A 14,219-nucleotide genomic window follows, 5' to 3' on the forward strand; every position below is an offset into this window, starting at 1 on the left:
GTTGCTGGGTTTACTCTGCTACTGACCAATAATGCACAGTTTAAGTCTGTTTTAATAAACTGAAATTAAGAGACTATGGATTCTGCATTGTCAGCCATCTTAAACGGTGTAGCTGTCTACTGATAAGAATGTATGTACTTCTTAATCAATTAGAAATTCATTACCATGACTTCTGCCACATAAAAACAAGACATCAGAGATACTGTAAACAGCTGAAAGAGCTGGCTTTAACTTTTTTTTTTTTTTTAAGATTCATTCAGAAACCACGTGTTACATTTTCCTGAATAGCAAGTACTTGGGTGATAATGCAGTAATACCAAAGGATTAGATACGTGGCCTGGTGTCAAGTAGGAGTGAATGCAGCTGTTCTCGAGGGCTGCCTAAAACTACATCCAAACCCATCACATTCCTTGCTAAGCTAACACCTGCTGCCTCCAACTGGCAAGGCAAGCCCTTGCTCTAGCCACCAAAGGCAGCTTCAGTACGACTACCAAATACACCTCCCTCTTTACTATGTCTCTATCAAGTATTTGCAGAGAAAGCATATTCCCTGTCTCTCCATCACCCAAAAAGTACTACTGTAACACTGCAGTTGGATCCAAAGTTTATCTGCAGTTTATCCAAAGCTGCATAACAGTGTCAGCTGAATCTCAAAGAAAGTGAGTGAGTTTTCAATTGTTCTGGCCCATTTGGAGCAAGATGAATGTTTTAGAGACTCGACATCTGCCTACTAAATGATAGATTTCATTAATTTCTACTCAGCAGGATAAGAAAAAAAGAATATAAAACAAGCAGAAAGGAGATGATATGGAACAATCTCATTAATTGTGTCCAACAGAGGTTGGAAACTCACTTACTTCCTCTCACAATTGCTATGAAAAGCCCTTAGCTGACAAACATTTGTCAAATTTGAAGCTACTTGCCAAGAAGTACACAGTCAAACTTCTTCCTCTTTACAATGCCACATTAGCCTCCATTAAATGCTAAATTCTGAAGTCCAGAAATGAAGAAGTGGAAAACATGATTAATAACCTTGATACTGAGACACAGCAAACCATGCTTTAAGTATCCTATTTTTCTTGTAGCTTTGAAGACAGGCCTTTACAGCCCATTTCACTGTAAGTGAAACGTGGAAGACAGCTTTGTGAAGACGGAGCCAGAAATCCAGCTCACTCCTAACTAAGATAGGTTTTTACTAAGCAGATGTTACCTATAAGACTCACTAAATGCTTTTATCAGTGTGAAAAGTAGTACTGAGTCTTCTAAATAGCATAACCGTAAGTTAAATCTAGCTAGAAGAAAAGAAGAGGGAGAGCCAGATGACAGTTAAGAAGACATAAGGATAAAGGGGATTGCAGTTGGAGCCCCAAGACAGGACATTCTCTCCATTTTAAAAACTAAGTATTGCATCAGTAGTATTGCAGGACAATGAATGAACAAGTCAGAATTCTAAGAGTGCTGAATGCAGATTTGTCCCAAACTGCATGCTCCTGTACTTGATATTTAGCTGATTCTCACTTTCTGTGAAATTCTACACATCAATAATTTTATACCCACACTTAAGAAAAAAAGGCATGTCCTGGATAACTTCTATATACGACAAGTATCAGCATGTAAGTGTATGGTATGCCAGAAAACGGCAGCTGTACTTTAAAAACTCTCTGAAATACAGCTGACATGTTGAGGTCACTACCTATGAAGAAGTCACCTTGCTCAATGGAAAAGTGAATTAGAAGCTACCAAACATTTAACAAGCTGCAGGCTGCAGAACATACTGGTCAATATACTTGAAGCAGCCCGAGAGCAACTTTCTACTGGTTTAGCATACACAGAAGCCAATAATATGCATACAAACTCCTAATATGTCATCAGCAGCAGGAACTAGCACTTTCAGTGCCTTTTAATCCAGGCAGCTCTTTACATCACATACAACAAGTCCTGTTCCATCCCCAAGCCTTCCTTCTCCCACGGTATTCTATAATCATCCCCATTCAAGTATTCCAGAGGCTGTGCAGTAGGGTGCCATCTGGGGTAGAAAGTTTTAAAAGCCAAGGTAGCTATCACTGGACTAGTAAGTGTATGTTCAGAAACATTCCCCTGAAACTTCTGGGCAAACTCTCCCCAACTTCAGCATAGTTGTTTCTCACAACCAAATGCAGGATAGCAGAACTTGACAGCTTTTCAAACACGTAAAACTTTGAGTACGTTAACTGTTTGACTTCTATGAAGAAAAGAGGTACACAGGTTATAACACAACTTATTTTTGCAAATAATCTAAATACATGAGCTAATATATACCAGTAGCTAGCCTTGTGTTTTCAGCTAACATGTATTTCTACATTTTTGGTTGTTTCAGCTAGATGTTTGAATTAACTAAGTCCCAAGGTACTAGAACTTCCATGCTTAAAGCTAGATATTAACATTCCATTGGCAAAAAGGAGAAGGATCCATACACTCCATTTGTACTGGAGACTGTAGTTGTGTCATTCCTTAACTGACACTGCATTTGGCAAAAAATACCTTTCTGGGCAAAATGGGAAGAGTCTAAACAATCTCTTTCCAAATCACAAATTTTAAAAAATTCAACAAGTTTAAGCAGACATTTAAGATCACCACTATGATCAGCGTTTTCTAATACAAGCTTTGTGAACCACAATGTGGAAAGTCCAGTGTTCCTACCGTTAAAGAGAAATACTTGGCTGTGTAAATCCTTAGCATGTTCAACCTGATTAACCCAACATTGGCTACATTTCAGTGCAGTGCAAATCACCCTTCCCGTCTGGAGGGGCTGCAAAGTATCTGCACTGTTACACTATTGAGCTTTTTTGTGGCCCAACATGAGGTATAGCAGTTACTTGGCTACAGTTTGCTCCTCTGTAAAAATAAAATAATAAAAAAAATCACATATACTCTGTAAAGCCACATATTGTAAAAGCATAAAATTAAACATAATATTTAGGATCCTGGAGAATGCTAAATTTACAAGTCTGCGGAGCAAGAAACTGAGATATCAAACTGTTACATTCTCGGCAAGTTTTACACTTTCAGCAGTACATGTGAAACTTACTGGCCTGATGTTTGCTGTTCAGTCACACTGGACACCAGCATTGATTCAAATTTCATGGATTATTTCCAACCAGCTAGACATAAAACATAGTGAGGAAGCAGCAATAGTTTGCTGAAACGTGAGCTTTCACAATACATAGGTTATTTGGGAAACACATCTCTGCAACAGACATAGAACAAACACTTATGTACTCTACAGCCTCCTTGACTCTCTCCAGTCCCTCCTCTTGCACAGGAGTACTGGTACCTAATTATCTGAGAAGGATCTTCTTGCTTAACTCGACTAACCTACTGCAAAAGAATATTTGGCTCAGCTCTTCAAGAAACAAGTGACAACTCCTCCACCTGCACAAATTAAAGGCATATAATTGACTATACACAGTATGTATGTGTGTGTACATATATGCATACACATACACACAAGAGTACAGATATATATGAACAGTATATATACTTTTTAAACTCTAAACTAAGAATAAGATGTTCATACAAATCTAAAACTTGTTTGGACACAGACATACGCCGTCCATCTAGCAGGCAAAACTACAGCAACAACGGTAACCTACTTTACAGAAAGCTTGGATGCACACCGCATTTGCATTCTAAACTCTTGACAACAAGCAATATATTTTATGAGTTTGTCATTTAACTTTGGACTAGATGAAGAGTGAGCTGTAATTCAAGCAATGTAATTCATGAAATATAAATAAATCTTCACCTGCTAATTATGGTAATTTGTCTGGAGATTGCCAAGATGGTTGATTTTTCACAAATAGCCAGTGTTTCACATATTACTCTCATCACAAGTTGCAGAAGTAATGAAATGAAACCAAACTGGATGAAAACAAAACAAAAAACCCAACCAAACAAAAAGCGCCACATCAGTACTGAGCTTCCCTTCAATCATTTTTAAGAAGTCAACAACATTAACTGTAACTGAATGATCTGGAAAGCTGTGTCCAATATCATGGTTATACATTACTAACGCTCTACTGCTGCAGGCATTTTAAAAAATACGGTCCTGTTTCAAGTTGGCTGCTGAACATTAGCTGTACTGTATCTAACTATCACACAATATTGTTATCATCCCATGCTGCTGGGCACTTCAGTGGAAGAACAACATCAAAATATCAGTGAAAGCATATTATTAGTTACTGGCACAGAGACAGACGAATATTTTGAGCCTTTGGATATTGGCATGTCTTGCTTAAAAAAAAAAAAAGATATCCCATTATTTCTTAAAAAAACATTTCATATTTTTTTCTTGTTAATTGCTGCAAAAATTTTCTCATCTACGTAAGTAATTAGTAGTGAAGGAAGCCAAGTTGAAAATTTCACCTTTTTTATTGCTCTATAACAGCCTCATACTGCTGTGCAGCTGTAATGCACACTTAATATTAAATTCTTATGCTAAGATACTTTACAGTCAGAAAGCCCGAATAAAAGATGATTGGGATGTCTGGGTGTCCCAATTGCATGACAGCCTGCTGTATGCCTAGTCTTCCATTTACAAATAGAAGATATGGTTTCCTAAGATCTAAAATGTTAGTATTTCTATAGGGTTTGATTATGCCCTTAAAAGTAAGGCCAAACAAGGCATGTTCTAAGCCTGTTCTCAGCATATCCATTTCAGTCACAGAGGAACACAGTTAAACCCCATATAACACAAGATTTGAATTTATCAAAAATCATTTATACATGTAGTTAAAACAAAACAGCAATAGTACCAGATTCATAGCATTTGAATAGCTATAAGCTCTCGACTAAGAACATCCTTCTCTCATCCCACTTACCTATGCAACATAAATGTAAGTGAATATGATGACATTTACTGTTAACCTTGTCCGATGCTAGAAGTACCTCAGAACTATTATTCCACGATTCCACAGTTTAGACAATTTCCCTTGCATCATTCGTCAGCAAATCACTTTAGTGTATAGATCTTAAACATACAAGTAGCCTGTAGGACTGCTCACGTGCTTTCCTTACTTAGGTCTTAAGTAAAGGCAATATTTGGCTAAGGAGTTACATGTTTACATACTGACTTAGAGGAGTATCTTCAGTGAAGATTTCATTCATTATGAAACTTTCATAGTCTTCTAGGGTGACACGTTCACAGGTTCCAACCTAGAAGCCAAGCCTAAAAGCCTTGGCCTTCTGTAAGCCAGGCTGCCGCAGAAAAAAAAACAAAACTGTTCCACCACTACCCAGCTCCTTACGCAGCCTCGCTAACTCCACAAGCTCCAACAGGGAGATACTACTGCAATTTCAAAGAGTTACCATCTGTACTCCTCGGTCAGAAACAGGGTGAAATCTGATACACTGAGTTTTGAGGGTGGAGATGGGAGAGTTGCCTCAAATGATCACTGAGCTTGGAGTCTGTAATTTTTGGCATTTCTTTAGCAACTGAAGGACCGATCAAAATAACTACGTGATGAAGGTGACCACAATACCACCCCATCTTAAGATGAAGCATTTTAGGAAGTAAAACTCGTCATAGTAATTCCTTTCGCTGAACGTAAAGGGTTTGTCATCCTTCAGTTACCGCTGACAAACTGACACCACCGCAGTTCCAACAGACTGCTAAGAGCCTGGCCTGTTATTATTACCCTGCTTCTCATTATTTGGGATTCATTTAAAATTAGGTTCCAGTCATGGCACGCTACAGCGATGCTTTAAGGTTCAAACGCGGCTGCCGGAGTCCCACGACATCCGCCCTCCCAGCCCCCCGGGTGGGACCCCGCCACGGAAGGTGGCCGCCCGCGCTCAGGCGCTACCGTTGACAGCGGCACCGCCGCAGAGCGACGCCTCACGAAACCCCCGGGCCGTGCCCCGGTCGCCGCCCCGCCGTTCACCGCCGGGAGCCCGGCCCAGCCCGGCGCATCGCTCCTCGGGGTTCTCCCCTGGGCAGGGGAGGGCGGCCGCGCCAGGGCTGGCTGGACGGGCGAGCCGCTGAGGACCGGCATCGCCCGGCGCCGCCGCGAGCCCGCAGCCGGGGCGACCGTTGGCGGCGGTTGGCGACGCCGGCGCGCGCCCACCTGCCCGCCAGAAATAAACTCCGCACGCCCAGGGAGCAGGTGACCCCCCCCCCCCAGCCGCGCGGGCGGCCCGCCGGGCTGAGGGGCCGGGAGGGGACCGGCACGGCTCTCCCTCCTCGTCCCGGGGCGGGGGCGTGCAGCTGCAAAACCAACTCGCGGCGGGGGGAGAGAGGGAGGGAGAGAGAGAGAGAGAGAGACGGAGGGAGGGAAGCCGCGCGACCCCGCACCCTAAAATCACACGGGTGGAGAAGGAGGGAAGAGCTGAGCTCCGGCGGAATATCGCGCCGGGCGCCCCCGCCCCGCGTGCAGGAGCGCATCAGCGCCCGCCGCCCCTTCCCCCGGGGCGCCGGGCTGGGCTGCGGGAGCCGCGTCGGGGCTCGGCGTTACCTGAGGGTGGGCATGGCTCCCCGCCCGGCCGCCCGCGGCGGAGCCCCGCCAGCAGCGGCGTCGCCTCTCCGCCCGGCGCCCGCCGGCAGCTGCGCCCACCGCGCCTACCGCCCCGCGCGCCGCCCGCCTCGGCCGCGACTGAGCCGCCAGCCGCGGCTCGGCCGACCCACCCGCGCACCACCGCCCCGCCCCGCCCGCCCGCGCGTCCCGCCATTGGCTGGGCGGCCGGCGGAGGCGGGCCCGGGCCCTCCGCGGCGGCGGGGCGCGAGGAGCCCCGGGGGGAGGCAGCGGCGGCCTCGGGACGCCGTGGCCACCGGCCCCGCGCCCCGGTTCGGAAGCTCACGGTACCGGGCGGCACCGCCCTCCCGGCGCCCCGGGCTCCCTGGCCGCCATCTTTGGTACGGGCAGAGAGCACGCACCTCCCACACACCTCCTCCTCCTGTCACCTCCCGCCCCCAGCCCGAGGAGGCAATTATGGTCGCCAGCGCTAATTAAAAAAAAGTGTTTAATCGAGGTACCGAAGAGGTGCGGAGTTCTACCGTATTGCCCGCATTAAAGATGGCCAGCGGAGCCCCCGGCATCGCTGTCCCCCAGCTGTCACGGGGCCGTGGGAACTGCTGCGCTCCCAAGGGGACCCCAACCGCCCCCCCCCCCCGGCCGGGGCTGCTCCCCGGGCCAGCGGCCACGCTCCCTCCCCGGGCGTCCGCCCGCCGCCGCTCCAGGACCACTCGTCCTCCCCGGCCGCTGACCGACGCCTCCCCCGACACGCGATTTTTACACACTCGACAAGAACGCATTTTCACTCTCTTTATTTGTGCGTTGGGTCCGACCTGAACGCCGCCTCAGGTGACTTTCTGTGAAGCCTTCCTCCTCGGCCACCGCCGCCAGGCATCGGCGCCCGCAGCCAACGCAGACCGCGTCCCTGCGCGACCGGGTGCTGGGGCAGGGCTGGCCAGCCATGCGGATGCGGGCTCTCGCTTTAGTTCCAGAGAGGAGATCTATTTTATTGCCGGGTTGCTGAAGCGCCTGGCACCCACCTGCGGTACGCAGCTACCGGACGTTACTCTCATCTTTCCAACCTGCCAGAGGGCAAGAGCGGAGACACCGATGAGATGTGGGCCTGCTTGCCGCCGTTCACAGGGAAAAAAAAGGGGCAGCCCTTCGTTGCCTAACCTCTTTCTCGTCTGCCTGGCATTCAAGCAGAACTCCCGTATCGGAGAGGAAAAGCGTCGGTAAAGGCAGGTTCCTGTGCTTCGCCCGTCCTACCCGCTTGCTCTTCATTTGGCTGTCAAAGTTACTGCTACCCTGTGCAGATTTGGCACTTACTTTGTTAACTTACCAGCACCAGAAACACTGATTCATGAAACTGATGTCAGAAGAGGTTGTTTTTGCCAAAAGTGAATCCCACGTTGTTCTGTTAAGTACTGCTGTGTCACCCCTAATTAAATATTTAAACTTTACAACTTCCTAATCATGTGGTTATTAGCCTTAGTTTCCCTTCCTCTTCATCTACAAAATGGAAATATTGTACTCAGAAAAATTAAAGCCAAACTTTTTAACTATTTGCTGATTTTTGGGTGTGTCAGAAGAGAAGATGCCAAAAATTTGAGATGTTCATGATGCTCAAGGACCTATAGTGTCACTTGAAGTAACAGGAATATTAATGTTCAATAGCAGATGTAGGACAAGTTTCATAGGTTCTCCAAACTGGACACTCAAAAATTAGTCACCAGCTACAAAATTCTCGTTATTGAAGTGTGTCAGGGGTCTTGAAAAGTCAAACTAATTGGAGTGGGAAACACATCCATACTCTTACTTTTGCAACACACAGTACAACAAGTCCCCAAATCCTGATGGAGGATTTTGAACGCTAACAAAATGTAAATACTATATTTGGATATATAATGGCCGTATCCTCTGATCCATGTTGAACAATAGATGACTCCTAGTTCAACAATTTCAGTGCCTAATAGCCAAACCTCTGTTTTGAAACTGAAAAGGGGGGGGGGGGGGAATCCCATCACAGATAAATACAACAATAGTGGTAACACAGCTTGGTCTTGTTGGTCCCATCACTGTATTTTAAATAATAAATCCATTTTTTAAAAAATCAAGATGTAGATTCCCTCACAAATAATTGCCTGGCTTTAACAAGCACATAAGAATATGTAAAGGAAAACAGATATAATGCATTAACATGATCTACATTTATAGTAATTTGTAACATACAACTGCATATTACGAAAATTAAGCTAGAGTCCAAATGAGGTACCATCAAATGTTTCTAACTTTTTACCAGTTCAGCAAGATAGGATCAAAAGGGTGTTTTTCTAAAAAATAAAACAGCCTTTCATGAAATAGCATGTATGACACCTCAACAGCATTTGTCAATAGTACTTTATGAACTTCCAGCTATTCCCAAGTGCCCAGTCATCTTGCTTGTACTATCACATACCCGCAGGTTCTACTGTTACTGACGTCTTCAAGGCATCACCTACCCCTATGGCTTTTTTGGTCATTTGCCAGGGAAATGACACGTAAGTGGAGCGACAGCAACCAGGGTATCCCTGGAAAAATGGTCATTTATTGCTTATGGTCATTCATAGATCAACTTTATGATGCTTGTGCCACAAGTTCGACTCGTAGTCACAGCTCAGCCTCCCTGACACTTTCCAAACTTGCTCTGCTTGCGTGGAGCAGCTGACCTGTGCCTTCGCACGTGTTTTGGCTTCAGAAATCCCTGAGAGAAATGTGGAATTCACAGCTTTTGCATCTAAAAATACGTAATACCTGTCAGGGTCTAGCCACAATTTCTCTCAACTGCTTCTGTTACTATACAGTAAGGAAGAGATCTTCATGACCATATGAGTTCCTCTACGTATGATGAACAATTATTCCTCAGGCGATGTCACTAAAATGCTTCCTTTCAAGCACAGTATGAATTAAAAGTGAACTGCACCCCTACCTGATATAACAACAGGTAAGCATATGAGAACATTTAAAATTGCACTTTATTGAAGTAATCCATGAAACTATACATTTTATACATTTGTAACTTGTGTATCCAAGATACAGGAAATCTAGGCCTTAGTCCTGGACTATTGTGTTACGTTTTACATCGCAAATATTTGGTATAAATCGTCCAGTTTACAATACATAAACCAAAAGTTCTCCATTAACCCCCATATTTCACTCGATTTCTTCAAAGTACAAAACTAAGGTTAGTCTTAGATAAGCTGCCCACTATTCTATCTTTGCAAGACAGAAGGATGATCTTTACATAATAGCTTCAGCAGACATTATAAAATGGGACTAGCAAGCAGAAAGCCCACAAATTCTCTTTCAATAACAGCATTTTGCAGAGCTTGCGTGTATTTTCTACTAGAGCAGTGGTTGTTTTGAAAACTTCTACAGAGAGAATATCGTATTTTGCAACATAAAATAAGACGTATTTTTATCTTGCATGGATCTATTTGCAAAGTATTAAAAAGATTTTTTTTTATTATTTTAAAATTCCGTAGCATAATGCAGCTTCACAGACCATACAGCTGTAAGAGCAAAGGAAAGTCTATAAATCTGCTAAGTCTTCATCATATTGCAGACAGCTATACAGTTTTTCTATCTTACTCTAGTCAAATAGCCTAGCCCTTGAGACAGTTACAACTGCTTTTTACCACTGGATGTACAAGGAAAAAAAAACCCACAAAAATCTTTCACTGTAAATTAAATCCCAAAGTAGCACAAAGCCAGCAAGTAGCTTTATGCTACCATATCCTTCAAGTGTGGAGCAGCTTTGACTGTAGTCAAACAATCATCACAGAAATGATTATAGTTCAAAATGGAAAAAATCCCTTTCCCTTCACTGAATTCTGAGTAATACCCAAAGACTTCTCTCCTTCACACAAAATGCTTTGATATTTATTATATAAACAATATTAGTATGTAAATTTAAATTATTTAAGAAGCAATTTATGTAAATAGAAAATGAACAGCCTTGAGAAAACATAGTGTTCACATTGTATCTGCAAGTTCAATTTACTTTTTTTGAGAAGATAAGCTCTTCCAACACATTGCCAGCAAATACTAACGACCTTTAGATAGCAACCTATTCCCTGCTTCTGAAACTGGTTTTGTGAAATACTTGTGTACCATGCCTGTGTACGTAACTACTCAAATTCAATATCACAACCTTGAATCACAAGCCAGAGTTTTGCTTCAAACATTTCCACATCAAATACACCTCAGCAATAATAGAGTAAGCCAAGGTCTTGTTCTACAGAAAGCGCATTTCACACTATTGCATCGACACCGTATCCAACTACCTCTACGTTCACGCAAGTCTCCTTTCCGGGCATCTTGCTTGTCTGTTTATAAGTAACATTAGTAGGTCTGATTAGATGAGTAATTCTACACAAGCTGAAAAAGAAGGAACTCGCAAATCTCGGAAAAATTCACAGGAACTTCAAGATTCATGATGAAATAGGCATATTTGCGCTGGCTCCCCTCCCACAGGTAATCAAGCGTGTAAGCAGCTCTAGGGACAAGACTAGTCCTGTTGACTTCAGGGAGGCAGCACACCAAGTCAGAGGCGTACTTTTCTGCAGGATATTAGTAAAGCCTATTATGTCTGAACTATTGTTGTTCGTCAGTATGACTCTTCTGCCAGGTGGGCTGCAGGTAACATCAGTAATGAAAGAAAGAGACGCCAGCCACGCTCATGGTCCAGAGCAGAAAGAGCCTTCCCACGACCTCCTCTTTCCTCAGGTTACACACTCCCTCCCGTAAAGCAAGCAATTACCTTAATTAAAAGGATGAAAACACCATAACAAGCTTCGCCAATACAAGAACACAAAACTGTGGAAATATGACACACGCTGTGAGAAATCCCACAGGATTACATCAAAGGCCAGGTGAAGACACATGTCAATCTAAACAGTAATTTGAGAGTTACGTATCTGAACAATGGAAACGAGCGCCGGAACTGCAAGTGCGAGGTATTTTCCATGCTGCAAGTCATTCCGGTTTTGGATATATTTCTGTCAACACAACTTTGAAGGGAAGGTTGCTGCTGTTACGTCCTAAATAAAGCAAAATTAGCAAAGTCTGTTGCTAGTGTCTTCAAAAGTATTTGTTTGTCGGCTTCCTACAGGGGTCTAAATACCCATCTGAAGAAAAAGTCTATTGCTTTTATTCTTCTGGGAGCAAACACAGCAAGGTGCTAGAGTCTCAGATCTTTCTTTGTACTAAGAGGCCATTAAGAGTACTGACACGGAAAAAGTTACCCGTATTCGCAGATTTGAGAAACTGGAAAGTGAGAAAAGTACAAGCCATGAAGACAGAAACTGAAATGAATACAAATGGGGAGCGAGGTGAAGTTAAAAAAGAAAAAAAAAATAGAGATAATGGAAAGAAAAACGATTTACTCAATTCTAACTGAAAGCTTTGTCACAGCTAATTTAAAATATTCAGAATCTTCTTTCATTTGTAGAGAGCTGATGAAGGAATAAGCTAAATTAAAAGCCAGCTTATTAAGAAAATTAAAAATGCATGAAATTAGCAATATTTTTTACAGTCACCAGTATCAAGCTGTCTAAAATCCAGTGGAACAGTAATGACAAAGGACTGCTTTTGATAACAATTACCCACAGAGTGTTCGATAATTTATTCTGAAATGGAAGAGATGTCTAATAGTAACAGAAGAAGAGGAATATTGTACTTTGTACTTTTAGCATAAAGTATTTGTCAAATTCAATGCTTACATTGTCTTCATGTAGATAAACTGATTTGTCCAAACAGCCAACCACGTCACGACTATTCAATCAATACAGCAGCTGCAGAACGGCCAGAAGGCCGTAACACAGCGGAGGGGACTTCACAGCGGAGGATTTCACCAGTTTGTTCATTTTTTCCTTCTGCACGCATACATATTTCTATACAGACATGTACATATAAGCTCAAACATTTCTACAGAGAATGTCCAAATTCTTTCGTAACTGTACCAGTCTGTTAACAGAAGTCTGGCTGCAGTTTTCACAGACTTCCAAGATAAAACCAAACCAAATACAAAAGGACACAAATCCTTAGCAATTCTCCTTTAAAGTAACACCTCATGATGTTTCTAGTAAGTTGATGCTACTACTCAGTGACAAGCCATTTGCGGTTTTGCAAGCCTATTTTCTGTTCAAACAGAACAGTTTACACACACAATAATATTTTATTTCATACAGCAGAGATGTAGTCGGAAGCCTGAAACAATACAGCACACATTAATGGCCTTGCCTAAAGCACGTTGGTTTTAGCGAGGATTTGCATCCGTCAATAAAGACGATGCAAAACCTGCCGCCCAGCAGATTAATGTCAGCACAACGCATTGTTGAGCTGGGAACGGTAGTTTGGGTCTCAGGCTTTGTGTTTTGCCCAACGGGTGGCAAATGCCAGCCATCCTATATTGCTTTCAAACAACCTTAGCTGAACCCAGTCAGCTTTGCCTTCCTCACGAGGGAACAGTATTTGCTTTCCTTTGCCTGAAAGGATCAAAAGGGACTACAAAAAAAAAAAAAAACCCGTATCCATGAAACCTCCCTGATGCCACTTTGAGAGAGAAAATGATGAAAAAAAATATAGGGGAAGGAAACGTTTGTTGTTGTTGACAAGGTACAGCTTATATTACAGACTGGAATTTAACTTTTTTATGTCATTCTTTTATATTAAAATAGTTTTCACGGTAGCCACAGGAAAGATTCAGGTTCGTATTGTATGGGAGAATAAGTAAGGTACAAGACCATCCTTGTTGAGTCCATTAGACATGGTCTTCTGAAGAGGCTGGAGAGTCTCAGATCTAGATGTCGAGAACAAGGAATTCTCCTCTAATTCTTGGTGTAACAAATATGAAGTTATCATCTCCCAAATTTTTCAAGTGATTTTTCACTTCTTTTCTAATCTGTAGGTTAACCGTTTCCAATACTCCCGACATATGTAGCAGGGCTTTGCATTAACAACCGAACCTCCTTACAAATACAACAAAGCCAAGGAACCTCGACCCTTCTGGTACCTTCCGTACTGGCTTTTAACACAGGACAAAGTCCCACAGCAGCACTCGGCCAAACACGTTCTTGCCGCTACGTTCAAACGTGTGCAAAGGTCTGCCAAATCTAGTCCAACCACCTCACCCGCTTCACAAGTCCAACCTGCGGCCCGCAGCACACTTTAACTTTATTTGATCACCAGCTGATTATGGCATTTCTCCTCTGATGAAACAGAGCTGGAGTCCAGTTTACACTTCATATTGAAATAACTTGAAACGGAATTAGAGTACACAAATTCTAACAACGCTCCCCAGGTTTTATCCATCGTACCTCACAAAACTATTATTTTCAGTTTAATCAGTTGTTATTGGAGCATGTCACCGCGGCCTTTCGTTCCACTGTAAACATCCTTTACGTTTTTAACTCAGTTCTTCAATAATGTTCTCAAATTTTCGAATTTTCATGTTTAGGCTTGAAGCAGGTAAAATGCACTTTCCTCTAATAAGCTTCATAAACAGAAACATTGCAATTCCCAGTTTCTTGTCCCGCCTTGCTTTAAGGCCCATGGAAATAACGGTTGCTTTTTAATTACAACTTTACACTGCTGCCTGCCGTTTATTTGCTTTCAGAGCTCAGTTACATTTTTCCTCTTCCACTATCCACAACTGAGCTTGTCAACTATTATTAGACTTGAAAAGTCACT

General features: G+C 43.1%; 1 protein-coding gene and 1 long non-coding RNA gene across 4 annotated transcripts in view; both read right to left on the reverse strand.

The window, feature by feature from the left end:
• ADK (adenosine kinase) overlaps positions 1-14,219 on the reverse strand; it is a 306,651-nt gene that overhangs the window by 291,056 nt on the left and 1,376 nt on the right. The window contains exon 1 of one of the 3 annotated variants that reach the window (XM_076338470.1): positions 6,492-6,577. The exons of the other annotated variants lie outside the window; for them this stretch is intronic. Within the exon in view, the coding sequence (XP_076194585.1) occupies positions 6,492-6,505 (14 nt within the window). The 5' untranslated portion in view covers positions 6,506-6,577. Of the gene's footprint in view, positions 1-6,491; positions 6,578-14,219 lie in introns of those variants that run through there. 3 annotated transcript variants of the gene reach the window in all.
• LOC143160615 (uncharacterized) lies at positions 7,286-7,807 on the reverse strand. The gene is made up of 2 exons (XR_012995420.1): positions 7,665-7,807; positions 7,286-7,570 (listed from the first exon to the last, which is right to left on the reverse strand). It is a non-coding gene; the product is annotated as an uncharacterized LOC143160615 (long non-coding RNA).

Source organism: Aptenodytes patagonicus, chromosome 5 (assembly GCF_965638725.1).
Source record: "Aptenodytes patagonicus chromosome 5, bAptPat1.pri.cur, whole genome shotgun sequence".
Classification (NCBI taxonomy): Eukaryota; Metazoa; Chordata; class Aves; order Sphenisciformes; family Spheniscidae; genus Aptenodytes; species Aptenodytes patagonicus.